Source organism: Bos indicus, chromosome 13 (genome assembly GCF_029378745.1).
Source record: "Bos indicus isolate NIAB-ARS_2022 breed Sahiwal x Tharparkar chromosome 13, NIAB-ARS_B.indTharparkar_mat_pri_1.0, whole genome shotgun sequence".
Lineage (NCBI taxonomy): Eukaryota > Metazoa > Chordata > Mammalia > Artiodactyla > Bovidae > Bos > Bos indicus.
Genome location: NC_091772.1, coordinates 73,206,476 through 73,230,841, shown reverse-complemented (window position 1 = coordinate 73,230,841; position 24,366 = coordinate 73,206,476). Strand labels below are relative to the sequence as shown.

At 52.0% G+C, this 24,366-nt stretch overlaps 1 protein-coding gene across 3 annotated transcripts in view; it reads left to right on the top strand.

Annotated features, from left to right (window-relative positions):
• Nucleotides 1-1,587: 1,587 nt before the first annotated feature.
• RIMS4 (regulating synaptic membrane exocytosis 4) overlaps nucleotides 1,588-24,366 on the top strand; it is a 72,212-nt gene continuing 49,433 nt past the window's right edge. For all 3 annotated transcript variants that reach the window (XR_011570234.1, XM_070801738.1, XM_070801737.1), the window contains exon 1: nucleotides 1,588-1,722. Coding sequence is in view for 2 of the 3 variants with exons in the window: in XM_070801738.1 (XP_070657839.1) it covers nucleotides 1,626-1,722 (97 nt within the window). In the remaining variant the exon portion in view is untranslated. The remainder of the gene's footprint in view (nucleotides 1,723-24,366) is intronic.

Genomic DNA, 24,366 nt, shown 5'->3' with positions numbered 1-24,366 from the left:
TACACGTTATCTTACTTAATCCTCACCACCATCCAAAAGTGGGGCGGGGGTTGCATCTCTCCTGTACAGATGGAAAAACAGGCAGGTGAAGGATAGCATCACAGTCTGGATGGAAACTGTGCTCTTGCCATCTCAGCAGGCTGCTTCCTGAAGCAGATGTAGGAACAGCTGGGAAAAGTTAGACATCTGGGCCCAACTATGTAGGGACCTAGGTCTTGGGTCAAGGCCAGCGAACCGAGTGCAGGTTTCGAGTTATGACTGTGTTCATCTAGGGGGCTCTGCATTATCTGTGTGTGTGTGTGTGTGTGTGTGTGTGTGTGTGTGTGTGAGTCCCTGGGGGTTTATACGTGGGAGTGTCTGAGTGAACATGTGAGTCTGGTGGAGTGTTTCTCAGTGTCCCTGTATGAGTCTGCGGGTGTCTATGCATCAGAATATATCCATCACCAGGAGTGACTAAGTCTGGGTGTGAACCTGTGTGTGCCCACTGAGGTGTGTCTGAGTCTGAGGGTGACTGTGTGAGTCTGATGGTGTTTGTCAGGGTGTTTCTGGGTGTGCCTGGATCCCTGTGAAAGAGCTCAGTGTTGGAGGGGCACTAGTGTCTCTCCATGCAGGCCTGGTCACTGAGTATGAGTGTGTCACTGAGTAGGGGTGTCTGTGAGTGTGGATTCTGTGGCTACTGTGGGTTCACGATGGTGTGTGTGTCCATCCGAAGTTCTCAGTTCGTTTGGGTTCTGAGGGTCTCCTATGTGGCCAAGGGTGTGCCTATTTGTTCCTCAGAGTGTGTCTGCAGGTCTCTGGGTGTGAATCTGTGTGTGTCCGTGGATGTACCTACCTGTGGGGGTCTTAGGGGTGTCTGGAGTCTAAGGGGTTCTGTCCTTGGGTTCTCCAAGTGTCGCTATGAGTGAGTCTGGGTGAATCTCTCTGGGTGTGTAAGTCTGAGGGTGTCCGTCGTGTGTCCTGCACAAGTGGATGCAGTCGTGGGGGTGCCTGTTTGAGCTGCTCTGCAGGTTCACGTGTGAACCTGAGGGTCTCCGGTGCCGGTCACCGTGACTGTGTCCCTTTCGACTGCGTTTCTGTCCCTGGGTTGGCCGGTCTCAGGTGGGGACCGGACGCCTGGAATTCGGGGCGTCTGGGGGGCTCAGTGTGGGGGTGGGGACAGCGTGGGGCCGCAGTAGTCGGCGCGCTCGTCGCTCGGGGCGCGCACAACCTGCGGGCCCGGGAGGGGAGGAGGGGCCCCGCCCGCGCCCTCCGGCTCCCACGCCCCGCGCGCGGCGCCCCCTCCCCCGGGCGGCGCCGATTGGCTGCGGCGGCGGCTGGAGCCCGCCCCGCGCGGCCGGCTGGGGGCGCCGCGGGCCAGAGCGAGCTGCGCCGCCACCGCCGCCGCCACCGCTGCCGCCGCCGCCGGGAGCACCGCGCGCCTCGGGCTCCGCGCGCCGCCAGCTCCCGGCCCGCCCGCTCGCCGGCCCCGCCGCGCCCGCCAGCCCCGCCGCGGAGCCCCGGCCCGGCCTCGGGCCGCCGCCACCACGCCGCGCGCAGTACTCCGCGTCAAGAATGGGGCGGCCAAGCTGCCCAAGCCGGCCGCCGCCGCCGCCGCCGCGGCCGAGGCGCCCGGCGCCGGCGCGGGCATGGAGCGCTCACAGAGCCGCCTCAGCCTGTCCGCCTCCTTCGAGGCGCTCGCCATCTACTTCCCGTGTATGAACTCCTTCGACGACGAGGACGCGGGTAAGCGCGCGGCCCGCCCCCGCCCCCCGGGGGGTGTCCCGGGAGCCGGATCCCGAGGCCCCGTCCCCGACCCGGTGCGCCCTCAGAGGTGGCCACTCTTCCCTCCCCACCCCCAATCCCAACCACGCTCGGGGATGCGCCCCCAGGGTCTAATTTCCCACCCACGGGACCTCAGAGTCTCTAGGGTGTGGGGTCTTCTCGCCTCCCGCCGCCCTCAGGGACCTAGATCCTCTGCCATTCACCCCTTTTCCGCAGGTGGGCCCTTTGGGTCTCCTGGACTTAGCTCTCCCTACTCACCTGCGCCAACTGAATGCTCCCATTCTTGTCCCTGCATCCGACCTGCCGCCCTCCCCGAGCCTCCTATAAGTGCCCCCTCCTCAGACACCGGGGCTCTGGCCGCCTCACCCGCGGGGCTCCGACGCGCCCCCCGCCATTGGAGGTGGCGCGCAACCTTCCTGCTCCATCTTTGTCTTGGCTGCATCCTGAGACTCCCAGTGCCAGACCCCTGCCCTGCGCCCAGGGCCTTGAGCGCCCCCCGTTTGTCTCTCGTCTTTCCCCAGGGGCGGGGGCTTCGGGCTCCAGGGCTGGGGTGGACCTTGAGGGGACCGGCCGGGGGACGGCCTTTCCTCTCGGTTCCTCCCGGCTGGTCCCGGAGGGAGGCGTAGGGCGGCGCCGACTCTACACCTGCGCGCCCTTCGGAGTGTGCCTCTGATCCCGGGTGCTCTTGGGCCTGGAGTGGCCTTTCTGGGTGGGCTGGACCGGGCCACCATTCATCGGCCGGAACCTCAGGCTCCCAGGCCTGCGCGCAACCTCGGCCAGAGCCCAAGGGGCGGGGAAATGTGGAGAAACCGGCTCCTGGCGGCCCTGGGACCAGACAGAGGAAACAGAAGGGCTTCGGATACGCTTTTGCGGTGAGGAAGCGAATCCACCAACAGGTGGGGTAGCTAGAGGGCTTTGGGTGAGAGTTCCCCAAAGAGTGCCAGAGAGGGAGTCGGAATCATGTTCCGGTCTTGGGCTTGCTTATCTCCTTATTAGCCGTGACCTTGGGCGAGTCGTGCCGCCTCTAGCCTCCATATACTGGTCTGTAAAATGGGATGATGGTACCTCAGACACAAGGGTTAAGTTACAAGTGTTTTGTATGCTGATCTGAGAGTATTTTAGTTCAGTGAGGGGATGAAAGGGGAGGGGAGTGTGTGGTGGGGAGGAGCAAAATGGTTTCCTGACATTTTGGGGAACTTGATGACAATACGGATGAGTTCTCCCCCAAATACATACACGCACCATCCAAACATTTTTGTCCACAGTTTTAGGGAGTTCAAGGGCCCTGCTTAAGACTCTCTGCCTACAGGGACGCGTATCTGGTCAGCCAGTTATCTGATAAGCCTTGGATGGAGCGGTGGGTGATGGGTGCTCACCTCTTCCTGTTGGAGCAGGAGGCAAGTGGGGAGAAAGTTCTGCAGCAGAATGTGTTGGCTGAGTGGGTGAATGGGGGCATGTGAGGCTGACCCCTGACACAGCCTTCTTGGTGTTGACCTGAAGAGGGGGTGGAGTGAAGATGGTTACTGCAGAGCCAATTTATAGAATCACCATTTTACAGAAAGAATAACTGAGGCTTCGCTTCCCCCTTGATGCAGCTGAGGGAGGGTGTATTATTACTATCATGGACAAGGCAAGGTGAGGAGGGGTGGAGGGGCTCTCCTAACCCAGTGGCCTCCCCTGGAGCAAAATCAGAGAGAGGGAATCTGGCTCAACTGGGGGTTTGGGGAGGGAGCCCCACCTGCCTCGGTGGGCGGGCTCCCCCATCCCTCCCTTGATGTTCAAGGACACTCCTGAAGTTCAACAGGCCACTTAGGTCTCAAGAGCCAACTGTCCCTGTGGTAGGGACAGTTGGGATTTTCTCCAGAGTCATGCTCCTTGTCATGATTCAGATGCTTTGGTTATTATCATTGGTTGCAGGCGACTTGCTCTGGTTTCACTTAAGTTACAATAGGTAACTTCATGCAATATTAGAGATTTTTAAAGGTCCACCTGCTTTTTTTCCCCTGCTTTTTTTTCCCCCAGCAGATTTCTTCAAATTCTTAACTTTTTTTTCACTTGGGGGACCTAGAAATCGTCTTGTCCAACGTCTCTTTGCCCCCACATGGATGTGTGTGTGTGAATGTGTGTGAGGTTGAAGTCCCTATGTGTGTGTGTATAACCCAAGGTCACCCAGTGAGGCGGGCACAGAGCCGAGACTAAAATCAGGTTTCCGGTTCTCTTTCCAGTAAAGCACTAGTCCCGTCTCTGAAAGATGATTTTTTTTTTTTTAAAGTCAGATCTCTCTGTGTAGAAAATGGTTTCCAGGTGAAGAGGCCCCAGGGAGCTGCCGACAGCCAAGAGTTTGGTTTGGGCATCTTGTGCTCAACTGCTCATCTTAAGGGATGCTTCGAATTTGGGAGGGGGAGGGAGAAGGTGAAATTTCATTTCCGGAAGGCTAATGAGTGTCTGGTGAGAATCGGAAGTAGGGAACGTTGTCTTGGTTCTTAATTTTTCTTGTTCTTCTCAAAGTCATTAATTTTCTCCTTAAAAAAAAAAAAAAAGCCTTTTAGGTTTATTCTTTTAGAGCAGCACCATGCTGAACTAATTTCGAAAAGCAGTTTGAATATGTCTCAGATAGTGGACAGAGACTGCTGCAGTTGGAGGGCTGTCGGAACTGACTTGGCTTTACCTTTCTCTCTTCGGCTCCCTCGCCTAACTGTTTCATGCCCCTCTCTGTTCCCGGTGGCCCAGGGGTGCCCCTGATGGTCCTGTGGCTTATCTAGGGTCCTCCCTTTGTTGCTGCTTCCACCTCCTGTCCACTGCATCTTTTTCATCAACTCGATTGATGCAGAGCCATCTTCAGAGTTTATATGCTACCCTTCAGCTGGTTTCCTGAGAAACTGTGAGGAGGAGACTTTCATTAGCCTTAACTGGGCCAGAGCACTTTCCTGCCTTGAGCTTGGGAGCCTTGGACATTTTGTCAGCAAAGGAAGCTGCCCCTTCCTCCCCTTTCTAGCCACCCTGGGGCTCAGGAGGCTGGTCACCGCGGATCCCTAGAATTCTTCCCAAGAAGCATCTTCCCTTGTGCACTCTGAACCCAATTTTTACACTGCTTTGCCCCTTTTCATAAAGATACTGGGGCTTTAGAGAGGCATGCTTTTGGGAGGCATTTTTCATGTTTGTGTCTTCATGGCTCAACCTGGCTCCTTCTGGCTTTGTAATTGAGGAGGGGTCGGGCAGGGGGCAGTTAGACATGTGACCTCTGCTTTCTTATCTATAACAGGAAGAAAATCAGAGCATGGACCACAGAGGGTAAACATTTTTTAAATGATTCCTTCTGCTAAGTATTCTCCTAGGCACTTTCAATATTGTTTTCTTTCCTCACAGCAAGTCTATAAAATTAACATTTGACAGTCCCCATTTTCAAATGGGAAAACTGAGACACAATTCATGTTAACATCCCCATTTTCAGAGAAGAAAACTGAGACGCAGAGAGAGTATTCACTCGAGGTCGCTGAGCCAGGACATGAGGGAGTAGGGTCTGAACTTGAGCGGTCTGCCTCAAGCATCTATGCGGTTGATTGTTGCGCTGTGTGTGCTATGGAAAGGGCAGAGTACAGCGCCTGACACTAGACAGGCTCTCGGTAGCTGTTAGCTAGTCATCTTTCTTCTTACCAAGAAGTAAGGCTTGTTTCTGAGCAAGATTGTAGAAAGGAATCTGTGGGTTTGAGGCAGGGGGAAGCCTGATTCTCAAAACGTTAGCTTATAAGCTAATTTTATTGCATTGTTATAGCTATTAAGGCACAATTGGGCCCTCCTTCTTGGGAGGGGTTTAAAGATGGGGATTTGGGGGACTTGCATGTGGAACAAGAGGGTGGGGAGCACCCAGCGCCCCATGTCCCCGTTCTCTTTAACAGTTTGTTTTTATTACATCTTCAGTCCCAGACCTGCCAGTCTGCCTTGGGGCACGGCTGGGGAGCTTGTCTGGAGAGTGTCTCCAGTTTCCAGCAAATGCCAAAGGGGATTGCTACATCAGGGTCTAAAATTGAGGATGGTGTCCCTGAGTCTGACCAAGTGGTTTTGGCGTCCAGTTCTCCCCCACCCGCTTGGGAGAGGGGCGGAGAAGCTGGAGCAGCCAGCTCCGATTTGCCCATAGGATGCTTCGATCCATTGCAGGGAGGAAGTTGCCATGGCAACACCGGCCGGCTACCGGTCCCTCTCCTAGCAGTTCGGGCCACATCTCTGAGCTGGAAAGCCCTTCGTGGTACCGCCTTCTTCCGATCAGGCCAAAACTGATGGGTGGGGTGGCCTGATGGCTGGGACGTACCAACTAGTGCCGAAACCCACTCCCCTTATTTTTGGACAGAGGGAAAATGGAGGGGGCTGACTGCGTTACCTCTCCTGGCTGGTGGGGAAGAGATACTCCTGTCTTGCCAGATAGATCTCAGCAGGGGAAACGAGAGCTCCAAATCCCGCCCCCGCCCAGGCACCTGGAATGACCCGCCCTGGACTCCCCCTCCCTTCCCCAGTTTACTCCTCTTGGCAGAGTTTTCTTTCCCAGCCCCAGTGCTAACTTTTGTCCTTGAAATTTGACCTGAGCTTTTTCTGGGAAACAAAATGTCCTGCTGAACCACCCCTTCCACCCTGAGGTGGAGGGAACACAGAACTTAGGCCCTAAAGGGGGGCTGGGGCTGGGTGGATGAGGAGGAATGGTGAGGGGAGGAGCCTGAAAATATCCTTCAGGATCAGGGCCGCTGGAGGGCGCAAGATGGCACCGTCATCCCTGGGGCATGCCACTTCCTGTCCCCCCTCTGCCACTTTCCCTAAGTTACCACCAAGTGCTGTAATCTCCTTTATGGGCTGGGAATTGGGTAGAACTCTTCTGGATTTGGATAACTGAGGCACAGTAAAGAATGGAACCAGCTCTTCTCATAGTTCAAGCTGTGGGTGGGGTGAGTGTGTGGACCCCAAACTCTGCTATCTTGAATGACCCTGAAAGATGCATCTCAGAAAAATAGCATATACAGGAGTCATCCTTTCCCCCAGTACACAGCTCACTGGCCTCCGGATCTGTTCTGATGCTGTTGGGCTCTTTCCGAAAATTTTCTCCCCGCTCTGGCGCCCCCTCTTCCTTGTCCCCAAGCTGCCAGACTCATGGCTGCAGCTTCCTTGGCGTTTGCATGCATCAGAGAGGCCCCCCCTTGCTTGTGTTTGGTGGGAAGGGAAAAGGAGGGACCCATTGCCTCGTCTCCCTTTGAGAACTCTGCGCTGCTTTCCTCCTTACCCACCTCCATCCAGAGGTGAGCCTGTTCTGACTGAAGGCTGAGAGAGGGCAGGGCGGAGAGGTGGAGAGCAGACACAAGCCAGCTGACCCTCTCTCTCTCATCTCAGGGCTTTTCTCCTCCTCTGCCTCCCCTAATATCTCTTCCCGGGGGCCTTAACAACCATCGCTTCAACATTTCTTTTAAGAGTTGTTGGAAAGGCACCAGTTTTGGAGAATGTGCTCAGAGGGTGTAGATGCCCCCCCCCCCCAATGTCATCTGTGTACCCCCCCTTGACAGTCAAGCCCACTGTCTTCCTGTCAAAGCTCAAATTCCCACCCTCACCCCCAGTCCCCTGGAATGACTGACTGGAATTCCCTCCCGACCCTCCCCATTTACTCGATGGGGCTTGGATTTGACTCTACTTTGGTGTTAGGGCCTCAGGCAAGTCCCGGGCCTCAGTTTCCTGCTCTTGAAAAAGGGGTTAATTATCCTTGTCTGAGCATGTCTCAGCATTGTAAAAATAAAACTGCTTGAAAGGCTTGTTCTCCTGTGCACAGTGTCGTAGTCTTCCTGCATCTTACAGCAGCCGGAAGGGATAGCTACTGTTGTCGATGTACCCATTTTGCAGATGAGGAAAAGCCAGGCAGCGTGGTGTAGTTTTGTGACTTTCTTGGGTTGCACAGTAGTGATTCAAACCCAGGCGTGTTTGACTCCAGAGACCACCCTCTGCCCCCCGGCCTGAAATGAGATTCCAGGTGGGAAAGGGCAGTGTCAGGCCTGGCGGCTGTGCTTGGGCTGGCCAAGCAGCCACTGACAAAGGCGAGGGTATGAGGGCCTGTTCAGCTTCAGATGCGCCCCTCTGGGATCTGCCATCCCACTCCATTCACCCCAGCTCTCTGGAGTGCCTTCCTGCCCATCGGTTCCTGGATGATCCCCGTCACAGGACTGCCTGGCCTCCTTGAAGAATCCAGTTGTCTGCCTCAGCCCTGGGGGCCGATCTATCACCTGCCTCTCCAGACCGATGTAGGCCAATGCTGGATTATATTTAACGCTGTGCTATTTCCACTTGACAGCTCCGGAGCGCCATCCCCCCTCCCCTTTTCTCCTTCCTCCCCCCTCCCCTTCTGATTCACTCGGAAACTGACAAGGCTGATGTCAGCGCCTTATTCTTAGCCCCCGTAATTGTAACTGCATTTAGCAGTGCGCACTTCATTAACAGTTTCTGCGACGGGGGAGTGAGATGACTGCGTGGCTGGGCAGGGATGCGGGTGGGGGTGGGGAGGGGGCAGCTGCTGCAGGGACCCTGGCCAGGTGCCTCTTCTGGATGGACCAGCTGGGTGGCTTCCAGGTCTGGCTTTCCTAGACTAGCGATCTTCGAAGGCCCCTTGGAGAGCGTCTAGTCCATGCTGTTCTTTAGGCAAGGAGGGAAACTGAGGCTCAGTGAGGCAGAGCACCTTGCCAAGGTCACCGTTAAGGATCCAGGCCTCTGGCCTTTGAGTCTAGGTTTTCTTCTTTGGTGTTATTATTTCTTCAACTCATATTTAATTAGCTGCTCAGTGCCAAACATCTCTTTAGGTGCTGGGGCTATATCTGGGGAACAAGTCAGACAGTTTCTGCTCTCGTGGAGCTATGTTCTGGAGTGGAAGAGACAGATAATAAACAGGGAAGCAATTAAGCAATAAATTTCAGTCTGTGTTAAGTGAAATGAAAAGACAGGTTGATGGAGTAGGACATGAAATAAGGTAGTCCGGAAAGGCTCACTGAAGAGGTGACAGATGAGGCCTAAATGATGAAGAGCCAGCCATGGGAGTATGAAGGGCGAGAGGGATTTAGGCGTATGGAACAGGTGGTGCAAAGGCCCTGAGGTCAGCATGAATTTGGGTGTTTAGGGAATAGAAAGCAGACCAGTGTGATTAAGCTGCATGAGGGGAGGTGAGGTCAGAGAAGCAAGCTGGGGGCACAAGTGAGCCTTGTAGACACTGATAAGGAATATGAATGCGGGTAACTGAGGTTCAGAGTGGGAAGGAGAAAGACCCCCAGCTGGGTAAAGTCAGAGAGAAGCCAAGAGCTACCGCCTCCTGAATCCCAGTCTTTTGAGTTCCTTAGACACAGGTGACTTTAAATGCGTCATGTGGCTTCCTTTGCCATTGTAGCTGGAAGGTAGTGTGGAGTCTGGGCTTCTTCTGCCCAGGCAGGTTCTCTCTGCTTGCCCCTTCTCTCCTCCTCAGCTCTCATCTGACCCAGCTGTATTGCTTCTCGGGGTGATATAGCTGGGAAACTCTGGGGAGCTTCCAGGGTGGGACAGAAAGAACGTGGCTTTGGAATCCAACACACCTGAATTTTTATCTCACCTCTGCCATTTCTGAATTGTGCGACCTTGGGCCAGTGGCTTCAGCTCTCTGGGACTCAGTTTCTTCATCTGTAAAATGGGGGCATAATAATGGTAAGTTCTTGGACTTCCCTGGCTGTCCCATTAGTGATTAAGTCTCTGTGCTTCCACTGCAGGGGGCATGGGTTCGCTCCCTGGTTGAGGAGCTACGATCCCACATGCTGTGTGATGCGGCCAAAAAAAAAAAAAAAAGTAAGTTCTTCAAAAGGTTATTGTAGGGAGTAAATGGACATAATGCACAAAACACACCTACCTCAGAGCTGGGCATGTGGTCCTCAGTTATAAGGACAAGTGAGATTATGGTTTAATCCTGTGCACATAGTAGATGCTCAGTTAGGGGTTACCACTGTCGTTGTGGTTGTTACTGTCGGGTCAGAATCATCAAGTTGACTTGTTGAAACATAGATTGCTGGGCCTCTCTCCAAGTTTCTCCTTCAGTCTGGGTTGGGACCTAAAAATCTCATTTACTAAAAAAAATTTTTTGGCCACACCATGTGGGATTTAGTTCCCTAACTAGGGATCGAACCCACTCCCCTTGTGGTGGAAGCTCAGAGTCTTAACCACGGGACTGCCAAGGAAGTTCCTGAAAAATCTCATTGCTAACAAGTTCCCAGGTGATGCTGATACTGGTCCAGACCCTACTTGGAGAATCACTGGGTTAGAGAAAAAAGCTGGAGAGAAATGAAGGGTTCTTCTGAACCTGGGATGTCTCCTTAGGTGTCTTAGATGCTTGGGACATTGGGTACCAGATTCGGTACCCGGGTGTGGTCTTCAGGCACACCTATTTCCATCACAAGGTCTCAGATCAGATGAGTCTCAGCTGCTGCCCTGCTTTGCACTGGGTTTAATGTGAAGGACCCCATCAATCCTTTTGGAAACCATCTGTATAAATGATAAATGAGTCGACATGAATAACACATCAACCCATAATATCCTTTTGTGACATATTGGCCTCAGACAGCTCTGCAGATTCTGAGGGGCTCAGGCCTAGCATCTTTTACCAAAGGGAATAGGATGCCACCCCTTTCTTGCGTTGAAGAAAGGCAGAAATATGTATTAAAACCAGGAGGTTCATTTGAGGACAGGTCTCCACTGGGAAGAAGTAAATTAAAAGAACCATCAATGTAAAAGGGTAAAAAGTAGGGAAATTCTACCGAGGGACTTTACTGAGTCAGTTTATTTAGATGTTTCTAAGAAAGGGGTCGCTGGTAATTTCTTAGGGAAGGTTGAGGTTTAGCTCAGATTCAAAGCGTGGCGGGGACAGACTTTATGATGTGATAAGAATCTTATCCAGTCCCATAAAATTCAGAATCTAAAGACAAAAAGCATTCACCAATATATTCCAGTTGGGATTTGTCCTCAACTGATGGGAAGTACTCTTCCAAGAGGGGTGGCTTAGGATCGTGAAAGAGCACAGACTTTGGAGGACCCCAAACCCAGGTTTGAGTCTCTGCCACGTCCTAGCTATGTCTCTTGACATGTCACTGTTCTGGACCTCAGCCTCATCCTTTGTCAACTGGAGTGAATAACTCTACCTTGAGAGAATGAGAGAAAATGCCAGTGTGGAGCATAGACGGCATCTGGGCCGCTACAGGGGAGAGTGTGGAGCATAGACGGCGTCTGGGCCGCTGCAGGGGTGAGTGTGGTGCATAGACGGCGTCTGGGCCGCTGCAGGGGTGCCTTTCCTGCTGCTGTGGACATCCTGGGTGCAGAAGGGCGGGATGGTGGGAGTGCGCTCCCTGCGGTTGGGACGCCTGGCTCTGGTACCGAACACAAACACGGTGTTCACTGTGTGCCCGGTGGAGCCTGAGAAGCTGCGTTAGGAGGCAGGAGAAGAGGTCTCCATTCAGCCACTGGATCGCAGCACCTCCTAAGGCCACTTCCCATTGTCTTTTGGGCCTCTGAATAGCGAGGTGTCTAGTGGGCTTGGTTTAGATACAACCAGAGTCTCCCAACCCCGCATCTCCTCCTTAGTGTTCCTCCCCTTCCTGTGCCTCTAGGGTCATTTTCATCCCTCGAGCATCCCCTCTCCTGCCAGAGTTTCTCTCTAGTTGATTCTTGGCTGATGGGTCACTGAATACCATTATTTTTAAATGAGTCTTCCCTATAGCTCAGACTGTACAGAATCTGCCTGCACTGCAGGAGACCTGGGTTTGATCTCTGGGTCGGGAAGATCCTCTGGAGAAGGAAATGGCAACCCACTCCAGTATTCTTGCCTGGAGAATCCCCTGGACAGAGGAGCCTGGTGGGCCACAGTCCATGGGCTCACAGAGTTGGACACGACTGAGCGACTAACACTACTACTATTTAAAATTCAAAAATTTTTTTTGGCTGTGCCGGGTCTTCGTTGCTGTGGGCAGGCTTTCTGTGGTTGCGGTGAGCAGGGACTCCTCAGTAGTTGCGGAGTGGTGGCTTCTCTTGTTTCGAAGCATGGGCTCCAGGTGCGTGGGCTCAGGAGTTGTGGCTCACGAGCTTAGTTGACCCGTGGCATGTGGGATCTTCCTGGAGCAGGGATTAAACCCATGTCCCCCGCGTTGGTGGGTGGATTCTTAGCCACTGGACCTCAGGGAAGTCCCTGAACACTTTTTAAAAGAATGAGTATTATTTGCATTAAGTAATATATGCAGATGGTACATTTTAGAAGCACAAAAATTACCTAGCTGAAAGGGCCCCGGGCTCCTCCATCTCCTGGGTCTCTTGTCCCTTCCCCTGGACAAACACCGTTTCCAGCCCCCACAACCCTTTATGCTGCCGTTACTGACTATAACTTGTTGCTGCTGCTAAGTCGCCTCAGTCGTGTCCAACTCTGCGCGACCCCATAGACGGCAGCCCCCTGGCTCCCCAATCCCTGAGATTCTCTAGGCAAGAACACTAGAGTGGGTTGCCATTTCCTTCTCCAATGCATGAAAGTGAAAAGTGAAAGTGAAGTCGCTCAGTCGTCTCCGACTCTTAGCGACCCCATGGACTGCAGCCCTCCAGGCTCCTCCGTCCATGGGATTCTCCAGGCAAGAGTACTGGAGTGGAGTGCCATTGCCTTCTCCGAACTGTAACTTCTTATATGGTGAAAAGCCAAACAGCACCAAAGGACGCCCAGGGAACCATCAGTCTCCTTCACACCTCAGCTACCTCATCCCACTCCCATCATCTCGGTCTTTTAGGTTACCAGTTTTTTCTTTCTTTTCCAGTTAGCAAATTCTTATTAAGCTGTTATGGTGGTGCTAGGTTTGATCCCTGGGTTGCGAGGGTCCCCTGAAGAAGGGAATGGCTCCCCACTCCAGGATTCTTGCCAGGAGAATTCCATGGACAGAAGAGCCTGGCGGGCTACAGTCCATGGAATTGCAAAGAGTCAGACATGACTGAGAGATAGGAAACTATGACGGTGCCCAGTCCTGTGAGGATTCAAGAGTTGTCAGATGATACCCAGGAAGTATAGCATAGCGGTGGTTATGGTACACACTCCATAGCTGGGTGTCCTGGGTTTGAAGCCTGGCTTTACCACTTACTGGCTGTGTGATCTTGAGCAAGTTACTTCATTGAGCCTCAGTTTCCTCAGCTGCAAAAAGGGCTAGTAATCACTCCTTCCTGCCTTAATGATGTCAGGAGGATTAAATGAGTACATATTTGTGACATGCTTTGTGGAGAGCCTGCAAGCAGTAAGGGTATGTTAAGAGTATTAGCTGTTACTGTCTCAGAACCTTTAAGCCGGAAGTCTCTTGAAGTCCTCTTGCTGAGGCGCAGACGGGGATTGCATGGTTTGCCCAAAGCCTTGCAGCACATCTCTGGCAAAACCAGGGGCAGGACGGATGTTTCTGGAAGCCCAGCCAGGGCCTCCTTCTCTCCCAGGTGATGCAGGTGGCCACCCTGGGCTCTATGGGCACCGGAGGCTCCCAGTCTGTTTCCTTCATTTCCAGCCCTCGGGGTCCCTGAGAAATGCTGCTTGGTAGTCGCCTTGGGAGCAGGTGGGGGGACGTGTCCCTGACTGGGGCCTGGAATGGAAATTCATAAGTTCCTCAGCAAATGCCCCGAGAAACATCTCTCATCTGCCTGAGCCCAACACCAAGACTGGACCAGGGGTCTCCGGGGCCCACCCAGGCCCAGGCCCACCCACCCTGCAGCCATCTGGCCCCTGGGAGCTGCAGCCACTTCTGCTTAGCTTCTGTTGGTTGTGCTGAGTTTGGGGAGAGGGACCCCCAGGCTGGGGAGCCTGGCCCTGATGGGATCAGGTGGGTGCTGCGAGGGAGGGAGAAATGAACACGTGTGGTGTTCTTAGACTCCTTCAGATTGAAAAGATTATAGAAGATGGGAGAGTGCCCTCCTGCTCCCACTGACTTGGGCTGAGACATAGCTTCCTGTTCAGGTGACACGCAGTGATCTCAGGTGAGACTGGGATGCAGGATGAGCAGGAAAAGAAGCAACTGGGGATGTCCCCGGTGGTCCAGTGGTTAAGACTTCACCTTCCGACACAGAGGGTACGGTTCAGTCCCTGGTTGGGGCACTAAGATCCTACATGACTTGTGGCCAAAAAAATCAAAACATGAAACAGAAACAATATAGTAACACATTTAATAAAGACTTTTAAAATGGTCCACATCAAAAAAGAAATTAAAAAAAAAAAGCAGCTGATAATGATCACTCTGCTCCAGGCCAGCCTCAGCCTGACCCAGGGAAAGCTCTGGAGGGCAGATGGCATCAGAAGGTTGATCAGCCTTCTGTCCTCCTGTATCAGACAGTCCTGGGCTGTGGAGAGCCCCACACGTGAAGGGTGGGGGCATAACTTTTGGGGCAAGGCAGCTCAGATCTGCTCAGAGAAGTTCTTCAAGGGAGGGGCAGCTGGGAGCCAGAATGGCGGAAATTCACAGCAGCTGTGGGATAGGTGTCCTTGGTAGAGGGGCTCTGCCTGGGTGAGTCCACCCATCCCCTGTCTGGGAACTTTTGGGGACAGAGTGGGGAGAACAGGTGTGGCCAGCTCTGTGCTGGGCAGTGTCCACCCTTGTTACAGGTCGCCCTCTCTGCAGTCCCGTGAGGTGTGCATGGCCACAGGGTTAGGTGGGGCTGGAAGAATCGAGTGTCTGGATGGATTCCTGGCTTGGCCACAGTCAAGCTAGTGAAGGGTAGGACAGGGCTTCAATCCCAGTGTGTATGAGTGTGTGCGCTCAGTTGGGTCCGATTCTTTGCAGCCCCATGGACTGTAACCTGCCAGGCTCCTCTGTCCATGGGATTCCCCGGGCAAAAATATTGGAGCAAGCTGCCATTTCCTACCCAGGGGATCTTCCCGACCCAGGGATCGAACCCCAGTCTCTGGCATCCCCTGCCTTGGCAGGCGGATTCTTTACCACTGCACCACGCCTGCCTCCAACACTTCTGAACTTTACACCACTCCTGGTGGTCCAGTGGTTGAGAATCTGCCTTCCATTGCAGGGAACGTCGGTTCAATCCCGGGTTGGGGAGCTAAAATCCCATGTGCTGCACGGGACAGCCAGAAAACTAAGAAAATAAAAACAGTCTGTGCTGCAGTTGATTCTGTTCATGACTATAGATGTATATTTTGTGCTTCCCAGTTGGTTTCTTTCCAGGTATCTCTTTGAAAGGTGTCTGTCTTGGTTTTCTATTTTGTACCTTGCAAACATAAAAACCTTTTGGGCCTGACAGAGCATGTTTGCCTGTTTGATCTCAGCTGAGCCTCATGGAAAATCGGCTTGGTTTCCAGAGAGGTGGGCAGGGCCCCTGACAGGCTGCTTGAGGTGAAAGACTAAGGGGTAGCTGATTGTCATGGAATGAGCCAGGAATTTGTCGTAAGAAAACCTAGATTTGAAACCTCATTTTCCCCATTTGCCAGCCGAGTGAACCTGGGGAGGTCTCTTTGAGCCCTGCTTTCCTCTGTAGGTGAAACAAGTCCTTGACTGTAAGCCTTGGGTAGCCTGGAAGGTGTTCTAAGGACATTGCATGTAGCAGTTACCTGGCAAGGCTTTGATTGGGGGTGGGGACAAGGAGTCCAGAACCCGGAGCTGACCTCTGCTGCGTGTGTGCAGAAACAGAGACAGATCAGGGCCCATCTGTGAAATGGGCGCAGTGACGCTTGTCTTGCTGTCCTAGCTTGTGTTTCCCATGAAACAAGCATTTGAGTACAAGTATTAGGTTGGGAACTTCCCAGGTCATCCAGTGGCTGAGACTCCATGCTCCCAGTGCAGGGGCCTGGGTTCGATCTGTGGTTAGGGAACTAGATCCCACATGCTGTAACTAAAAGATCCTGCGTGCCACAGCTGAGACCCGGTGCAGCCAAACATAAATATTTTTAAAAGTATTAGGTTGAACCATAGGAAACTGCCATTTATGGGAGTTAAAACAGCCACATAGCAGTTGTATGTGGTTCACGTGGTTCATGACGGTGATGGGTGGAACTCTAGGAGGGGAGTGAGAAAGGCAGTCAGTATTATCAGCCACATTACCCCTGACAAAGGGCAACCGAGTCAGGTCATACCAGGAGCTCTGGGAGGCCGTAGAACACGGCTCAGCAAACTTGTGTAAAAAGACCAGACCCTGAATGTTTTAGTCTTTATGAGTCATAAGGTCACTGTCTCAGCTGCTCAATTACACTGTTGGAATACAGCCAAAGACAGTATATAAACGGATGCGTGGGGCTGTGTTCTAATAAAACTTTATTTACAAAAACAGGCAGAGAGCTGGATTAGCTCATGGGCCCTAGTATGCAGACCCCTGGAGTACAACATGTACCTCTGTTACCCCACCCCAGGAGTGAGGGAACCGGGGTGTTTATATGACCCCCATTGGGCACTGGTTGAGGGGTGGGGATAGGGTGGGCGCCAGGGCTTGTCTGAAACCCTCAGCCAAGAATAACAGGAGCTGGCCCCAGGAGGTCAGGCCAGCGGTCACTGAAGTGGGAAAGGTGGAAGGGGTAGGGGACGATGGCTCTTGGCAGCTGTGAAGCCTGACTGTGTTTGGAGAGTGTATCAGAAAGTGGCAAGATGAACAGGAAAATGAATTTTGGGGAGCGCCAGATGATTTAGCTTTCTAGCCTTTTCAGCCAGTTGTTACTTCCAGGCAAAAATCGGCTCCTCCATTCTTGGCAGCCCTGTTCGCATTTTCTACCTCCCGTGCCTCTGCAATTGGCAAATTGGCAATTTCATCTTTCCGGATGCCCTCCCCCTCCCTTTCAGGGTCTGATGCCACCTCCTCCAGGAAGCACACCTCTCTTGTCTCAGGTGGAGTTGATTGTTCCTCCTGGGTGTTCACCTGGCATTCGGAGCATGTTTTCTCTCTCTCCAGCAGTTGCAAAGTCTGGCTGATACCAGTTTTCACTGCCACACTCAGAGCCCTTCCAGATCAGGGACTGTGTGATTCTCAGCTGCACTCCACTGGGGGGCACTGATTTGGGAAGGGTGGGGATGAATCCCAAACTTTCTCCGGCCTGCCTACGCCCTCTCTCCATCCTCTCCCCTCCGTGTCTCCCTGTTCTCCAGTAGTTGCTGATGGCCAGGCCCTGTCCTAGGCATTGATGAATCAAGACAAGCCCAGTCTTTGCCTTCATGGAGTTTACAGTCTGGTGAGGGTAGGGGTGGGGTTAGACATTCGAGAACCCAAAGGAACAATGAATAATTTGCTCATTACTGTGGTAAGTGCCATACATATCAAGTGCAGGGTACAGGGGGGATGCTGGAGCTGGAGGAAATGACCGGAGACGGGAGGGAAGGAGGCAGCTAAGCTGAGACTTAAGGGGTGAGTGGAGTTGGCCAGATGAAGGCAGGGGAGGGGAGGGAAATGAGACAATGCCATGGCGCTGAGAGCACGGACTTGGGAGTCAGTTGTGGGAGTTGGAGGGATCGAATCCTGGATTCTGTCGGTCTGTGTGGCTGTCTCCCCACCCCTCCCCCCCAATCTGTCTGTCTCTCCCCTTTCTCTCTAGCATGCACATATACATGCCTGCATGGGGTGGAAATATTAACTGTAATTGCAGAATTACGGACAGTTTTTGTTTTATAGTTTGCACCTTCATGGTATTTTCCACAATGGATGATGTGTCATGGCAATAAATAAAGTCTTCAGCGTCTAGAGACCACACTCCCACTGGTGGTTGTGTGACCTTGACCACAGTGTCTAATCACTCCTGCTTCTGTCTCTTACTCTATAAGATGAAGACAGTGATGATTAACACACGGTGCCCGTCACATCACATCCTGACACTTCACCTCCCTTAACTCATTAGAGCCTCAGCTACTCTGTGAAGCAGGTACTGTCACCATCCCTGTTTTATAGATGAGGAAACAGGCATGGAGAGGTGAAGCACGTTGCTCAAGATGACACTGCTAGGAAGAGTCAGAAGCGGCGTTGAAACCCAGATGTCTGACTCCAGAGTCTGAGCTTACCCACGTGACTCTCCCACCTGCCTCACGGAGTAGGGATGAGAATCCGTGAGAGGACACCTGTCAAGCCCTTGGCACAGTGCTTGGCACACAGTCAATCCGCTGTAGATATTAGCGCATTATTATTATTAGCAGCTGTGCAAAGGCCCTGGGGTAGGAGGGGCATATGGTTTCAGAGGCACATGTGCTTAGTGAAGTACTGGATCGTGCTAGGTCTTTAAAGTCAAGAATCTTGGCCTTGAATTTCAGGACAATCGAACACCTGTCAGGTTTTTGTAGCAGAGAGTTGACAGACTCAGATCTGGGGTTTAAAAAGACCTCTGTGGCTGCGGATTGGAAGAATGGAGCCAAGAGGCCCAGGGAGGCTCCCTTTAGTGATAATGACTCTCCTCAAGTGGGTCGGACCATCTTAGCGTGGACTCCTCAGACCCTGGCTGTGATGATGTTTGGCTGACTAGGCCGGCCGTGTGGGTCAGAGCACAAGGCAGGAAGTCAGGAGCGTGTCACCAGGCTGGTCTGGTGATGTGGGGGGCTGGGAACTGCCAGTTTGAAGGCAGGAACAAATTACTCTCCTGGAGACGAGGCCAGGCCAGTTCCTGTCGTGTTGCATTATTAAATTTGTAATCTTCATTCTAATACTTCCCAGCAGTGAATAAGAACCAAATTTAAAATGCTGGCTTTACATTTCTGGAATGAAGCCTTTTGTCAGGGACTCTTGAAACCCATAATTTCTCTCCAGAGGTGAATGTCTACATCCTTAAAAAAATTAAAATAAAAAAAATAATAAAAGAAAACCACTCTTTAGTTAAAGGTTGGGTTTTAAGGGTTGTCTGCAGCCCCAGCCCTGGCAAGAGTTGAGAGTGGAGTGTGTATGTTTCCAGCCCCAGAGAAGGCTTGGAGTAGGATGGGGTCTACAGGTGCCCTGGGCCTCCCAGGATATTTAAACCCCCAAATCTGGGCCTTGCTAAGGAAAGAAAAGTGGGAGGAGCCACGTGCCCACCTCACCCCCAAACCTGTGGATTTGTGAAAGGGTTTGGTTAAATGCTGGACCATAGTCTTTAGGAGAATTGCCCTGTGTCAGGCTCCAGTGTGTTTTCTCATGACCGGTTTGGTGGGTGGTCGACCTGACTACTGGGCAGCCATGGGCTGTGTTGTTCCTGCCTTTGATCTTGGCGAGAAGGGCTCTGATCTGGGGTCCCCAGCACTATTGGGCTGATCTCCAGCCCTCCTCACTGGGTGAGGAATCTCTGGAACAATGGGTTCATGCCCACCTGGACCCCTCTTTCTAGGCCATATTCCAGGTATGTGGGACCCTGGAATTCCCCATCGAGATGGCCCTAAGTCAGTATCTGGGGTGCCTGGCAAGACCCCGCCCCTAGGCCCATCCTCCATCGCTGGTGTCCTGATAACGTGGCCCTGAATAGCTGTTTGTGGAGGTGAGAACAGAGCCCAGGTACACAGAGTGGGCCTCCGGGTACACGGGGGCGGGGGTGAAGGGAAGGGAGGGGCAGTAGCGAAGAGCCCATCATATTCCATCCCTCTCTGCATATTCAGCCATGGAACTCGGAGGAGTCTAAATCTGAACCTGGCCTGGCCTTCAAGGTCATTATGAAGGCACACTTGTCAGAGTGGAAGGATAGAACATGTTTTATTTAAGAGCTTGATTTATAACTTTTAGATATTTAGAATAAATGTGACTTACGGTCCTTTCGCCCTGGACCCCACACTGTTGGGTGGTTGATTTGCATCATCCTTTGAACTGAGACTGAGAGCTGCCCAGGAGTGGCCCTTCCCCTCCTGGTACCACATGTGGGCCCTGGTGCGTACCCATGGTTTGTACAGCATGTTTGTATCAGGTAGACAAAGACACCGCTCACCCCCAACTCCAGGTGATTGAATTTAAAATAGTACTACCTCCTGTGACTACCCTGGTGGTCCAGTGGCTAAGACTCCCACAGCAGGGGTCCTGGGTTTGATACCTGGTCAGGGAACTAGATCCTGCATGCCACAGTGAGGACTGATGATCCCAAGTGCCGCAACTGAGACACGGAGCAGCCAAAATAAAAAAAGAAATAGTACCTCCCGTAGGACGGGCTCCCCAGCCTTCAGGATCTAAGGCCTGATAATCTGAGGTGAGCTGATGTAATAATGGAAATAAAGTGCATAATAAACATAATGCACTTGAATCATCCTGAAACCATCCCTTCTTCCCCGGTCTGTGGAACAATTGTATTCCATGAAACCAGTTCCTGGTGCCAAAAAAGCTGGACTGCTGCTGTAGGAGGATGAATTAGAAGAAGGCTTCCCCTTCTGCAGCGCCTGTGGGGTGTGCTGCCTGGCCATTGAAAACAGGCTGCACTCCTGCCCACCTCAGTTGGGCACGTTTGTGCAGTAGCAGCTTGTTCGATAGTCCATAGTGCTCCCTGGACCTGAACCAGAGAGGGGCCCTGAGCAAGACCAGAAGGGAAAGTGCTGACACTCCAAGGTCCCAAGATAGCCGTTAAGTCATTTTACATTTTCAGTAATCGTCCTCATCATGATAGCAAATGTTTGTTTTGTATTTCTTACATGCCAGGTACTCTAAGCACTTTACCTGGATTATCCCATTGAAATCCCCTTCAGGATATGAAGTGGCAGGGTACAGTTGTCATGCCCATTGAATAGGTAAGGAAACTGGGGCTCTGAGAAGAGAGGCTTATCTTTGGCCCAGGGTCGTTCAACAGTAAGGTGAAATGCAGGTCTCCCTGACCTGTGAATCTGTAGGCCTGAACCACTGCTCTGCCCTTTCTTGTTTTAAAAAGCATCATTTATGCCATCAGCATATTTACTGACCCCCTGCTCTGATGTGGTGGGTGTGAAGGGAGATGCCCAGTAAGACGGGGGCCTCCCTCAGCCAAAGGGGAGAGACAGGCAGAGCAGATAACTAGATAACTGGGTGACCCCATTGAGCAGGGGGTGCTCAGTAGAGCCTGGAAGGGTGAGAAGCTGTTTACCAGGCTGGAGTTGGGGGCGGGGAGGGAGGTGCTATAGGCCACTGGGGGTCCTGTGTGGTCAGGGAGGAGCACCCTGAGGTTTATTGATACCTTGTGGGTATGTGCGTTAAGAGAAGTGTGGGTCTACAAAACAGAAGTAGAAGGGCTTCCTGGTGGCTCAGTGGTAAAGAATCCCCCTGCCAATGCAGGAGACAAGGGTTTGATTCCTGGTCTGGGAAGATCCCATGTGCCTCAGAGCAACTAAGCCCATATACCACCACTATTGAGCCTGCGCTCTAGAGCCCGGGAGCTGCGACTACTGAATTCTGCACGCCCTAGAGCCTGTGCTCCAAACAAGAGAAGCCACCGCAATGCGAAGCCCACACACGGCAACCAGAAAGTATCCTCTACTTGCCACAACTAGAGAAAAGGTTGCGCAGCAACAAAGACCCACTGCAGCCAAAAATAAATAAATAAATTTAAAAAACAGAAATAGAATCAAAGGTGTAGAAAACATGGTTACTAGGAGGTCAGGGGAGAGGGATAAATTGGAAGATTGGGATTGACATATACACATTGTTTTATACATAAAGTAAATAAGGACCCACTGGATAGCATGGGCTGCTCCCCTGGAGGAGGGCCTGGCAACCCACTCCAGTATTCTTGCTTGGAGAATCCCCACGGACAGAGGGGCCTGGTGGGCTACAGTCCATGGGGTCGCAAAGAGTTGGACTCGACTGAGTGAGTAAGCGCACAGCATTGTATAGTACAGGGAACTCTGCTCAATACTCTGTGATGACCTATATGGGAAAAGAATCTGAAAATGAGTGGCTATATGGATAGGTGTAACTGACTCACTTTGCTGACACAGTTAGCAAACTGACATACCTGAAACTGACACAGCCTTGTAAATCAACTCCAATAAAAATGTAGAAAAAGAGAGAAGTGTGGGGAAGAGGTAGGGCCAGGAGAGGCGGGTGGGCAGGTCAGGAAAGGCTCTGGAGCCGTGTCCAGGGCCCGGCCCTTCTTGAAGACCAGAGCTGTGTCATCATCCTCTTCGGCCCCTGCCCAGAGAGGTGGTACTTACCATCCACCCACCAGCACCATCCTTTTCAAAGTCAGAAAAACGAGATTGAAAGGGGGAGGGAAGGGTCCTTTTGTGCGTTTCCTGCCAGTTGGGTTTGGGACCCAGGCCTCTGGGTATCTCCTCCCCCAGCTGTAGTCTAGTCCCTTCACGAGCTACAAGAGTCACTCCCTGTCATTTTGGTTTCTTAAAACCGTCTTGTGCTTTCACAAGTTACAAACGCTGCTTGTAGAGTTATTCTAGCTCGCGTTTTCTGAGCACACGCCATGTTCCCGGTGCGGTGCTAGGACTCATGCATGTTCTCGTGGACAGTGCTCAGAGTGAACCTTTGTAGGGGGGTCCTGTTGTTATTCCCATGTTACAGATGATGAAATGAAGGACCTCTCCGAGGGTCACCCGGCTAGCAAATGGCAGAACCAGTTTCCTTGAGCCCAAGCTCCTCAGTCTATGCTCTGTGTACCCAAACTTTGGGAAAATGCAGGGAAAGCACACAGAAAGAAAATTAAAATGACTCCAGTTCTATAATCCAAGAGCAGAATGTTTAACCTTTGGGGTTGTTTCTTTCCAGTTGTGTGTGTGTGTGTGTGTGTGTGTGAGCGAGCGTGCATACAATGAGTGTGTGCAGGAATGCGTGTTTAAACCAAGGCAGGGGCATGCTTGTGATACTGTTTTTGTAAACCAAAGCCATTATTTAACAATCACCTTAAAAGGACCTTCACAGGCTGGTCTCTACAGGGGCACTGATTTCTAGGATCAGGTCTAAAACTACATCAGGCTTGCCAAGGCAGGACCTGAGACAGCAGCAGGCAGCTCACCCTAATAGCCCTGGTTCATTTTTGTCCCTGCTTTCCGCTCCTGTTCTTGTTAAAATAAATTTAAAAACTGACAGACCTACCCAGGATTTTATTCCATGCCTGGCCCGGCATTTAAATGCGAGAAGCAGAAGGCTTGCGAGCTATAAATAGACCAGGCTGCTTCTGAACAGTGGCAGGGAGAATTTGCAGGTCCTGTTCCCTCCGAACCTGGTGACCTGGATTACTTCCTTCCTGCAGCGGTTACTTTCCTCGCTGCCTCCTCTGCCCCATCCTTTGTGGAACAGAGCAGGTCCCTCTCTGCAGATGCTTGGTGAACGTCTACACTGGGCCAAGGTCCTGGGCACACGGACTTCAGTGAGCCACCATCAGCCCCATCACAGCCTGGGGTGGTGGGAGTGGATTTGAACACACACGTCTGCAAATGAAAATCTGGTCGGGGGGGAAGCCCAAAGTGGTGGTGCGGGGGGGTCCCTAGTTCTGGGAATCAGGGGAGGCTTCCTGGAGGAGGGGACACTGAAGCTGGAAAAGGGAAAGAGGAGACGGGGAACCTGGAGAGAAGGGGCCTAGAAGAAGGAGTCTGTGGGCCTGTGGGTGTGATGCTTGGCACAGAGCAAGGTTTTGTCATAAGTGATCGCATGCCTCTGGAGGGCATATGATGGGTTTCTTTGGTGGCTCCCATGGCTTCTAGGATCCATGGCTTCTAGGATCCTTCTGGGTAAAGAGGCTGCTCAGCGTTTTGCTGGCCCAGTGATTCCTCACCTGCTCTGCCCATGCGTTTCCATCTGGAACTAGGATCCTGAGCCACTCAATTAAAAACCTCAATGGAACCTGGAAATAAACTGCTTCATGAGCTCCCCAGGTGATTCTGATGTTTGACCACATTTAAGATTCGTGGCGCTGACTCAGGCTCCCATCTGGGGACCAAAGCCTCAGACCCCCTGGTCCAGTCTCCCTCAGATGACGGTGAAGGGAGAACACCCTCTCAGGGCAGTTCCTTGCATTGACTGACAGCCAGCCTGACTACAGGAAGGTCCTCTCCCCTTGTGCCCTGAGTCACCATCACCATTAATCCTAACATGGTGATGACACTGAAAATCAAATTTGTACAGTCCTTTGTTGTCTGCAAAACACTTATTGAATTTGAGATGCAATAGATTTTAAATTCAGACAGACCTACGTTTAAACCCTACCCCCCTCTTTTGTTCTGCTCTGTTGGCTGTGTCTTTAAATGAATGACTTAACCTCTCCATGTCTCAGTGTCCTTATCTTTTTTTTTTTTAAGATTTTTTTTTTGTTGATGTGGACCATTTTTAATGTCTTCTTTGAATTTGTTACAGTATTGCTTCTGTTTTATGTTTTGGTTTTTTGGCCAGGAAGCATGTGGGATCTTGGCTCCCTGACCAGGGATTGAACCTGCACCCCTTGCACTGGAAGGTGAAGTCTTAACCACTGGACCGTGAGGGAAGTCTTCTCCAGTGTTCTTATCACTTAAATAGAGATAATAATGATGCTTGCCCCTCAGGTCAGTGGGAGAATTGACTAACACGCATTCTACAGGCTCAAGACAGTAGTAAGGCACTCACTCTACAATAATTTACTATGATGATTATTACTGCTATTACTGTTATGTAAAATATTTACATGGTAAATTCAGTATTCACGAGGTTTTCATTGAGTGCTGAATATGATGGAGAAGGAAACGGCACCCCACTCCAGTACTCTTG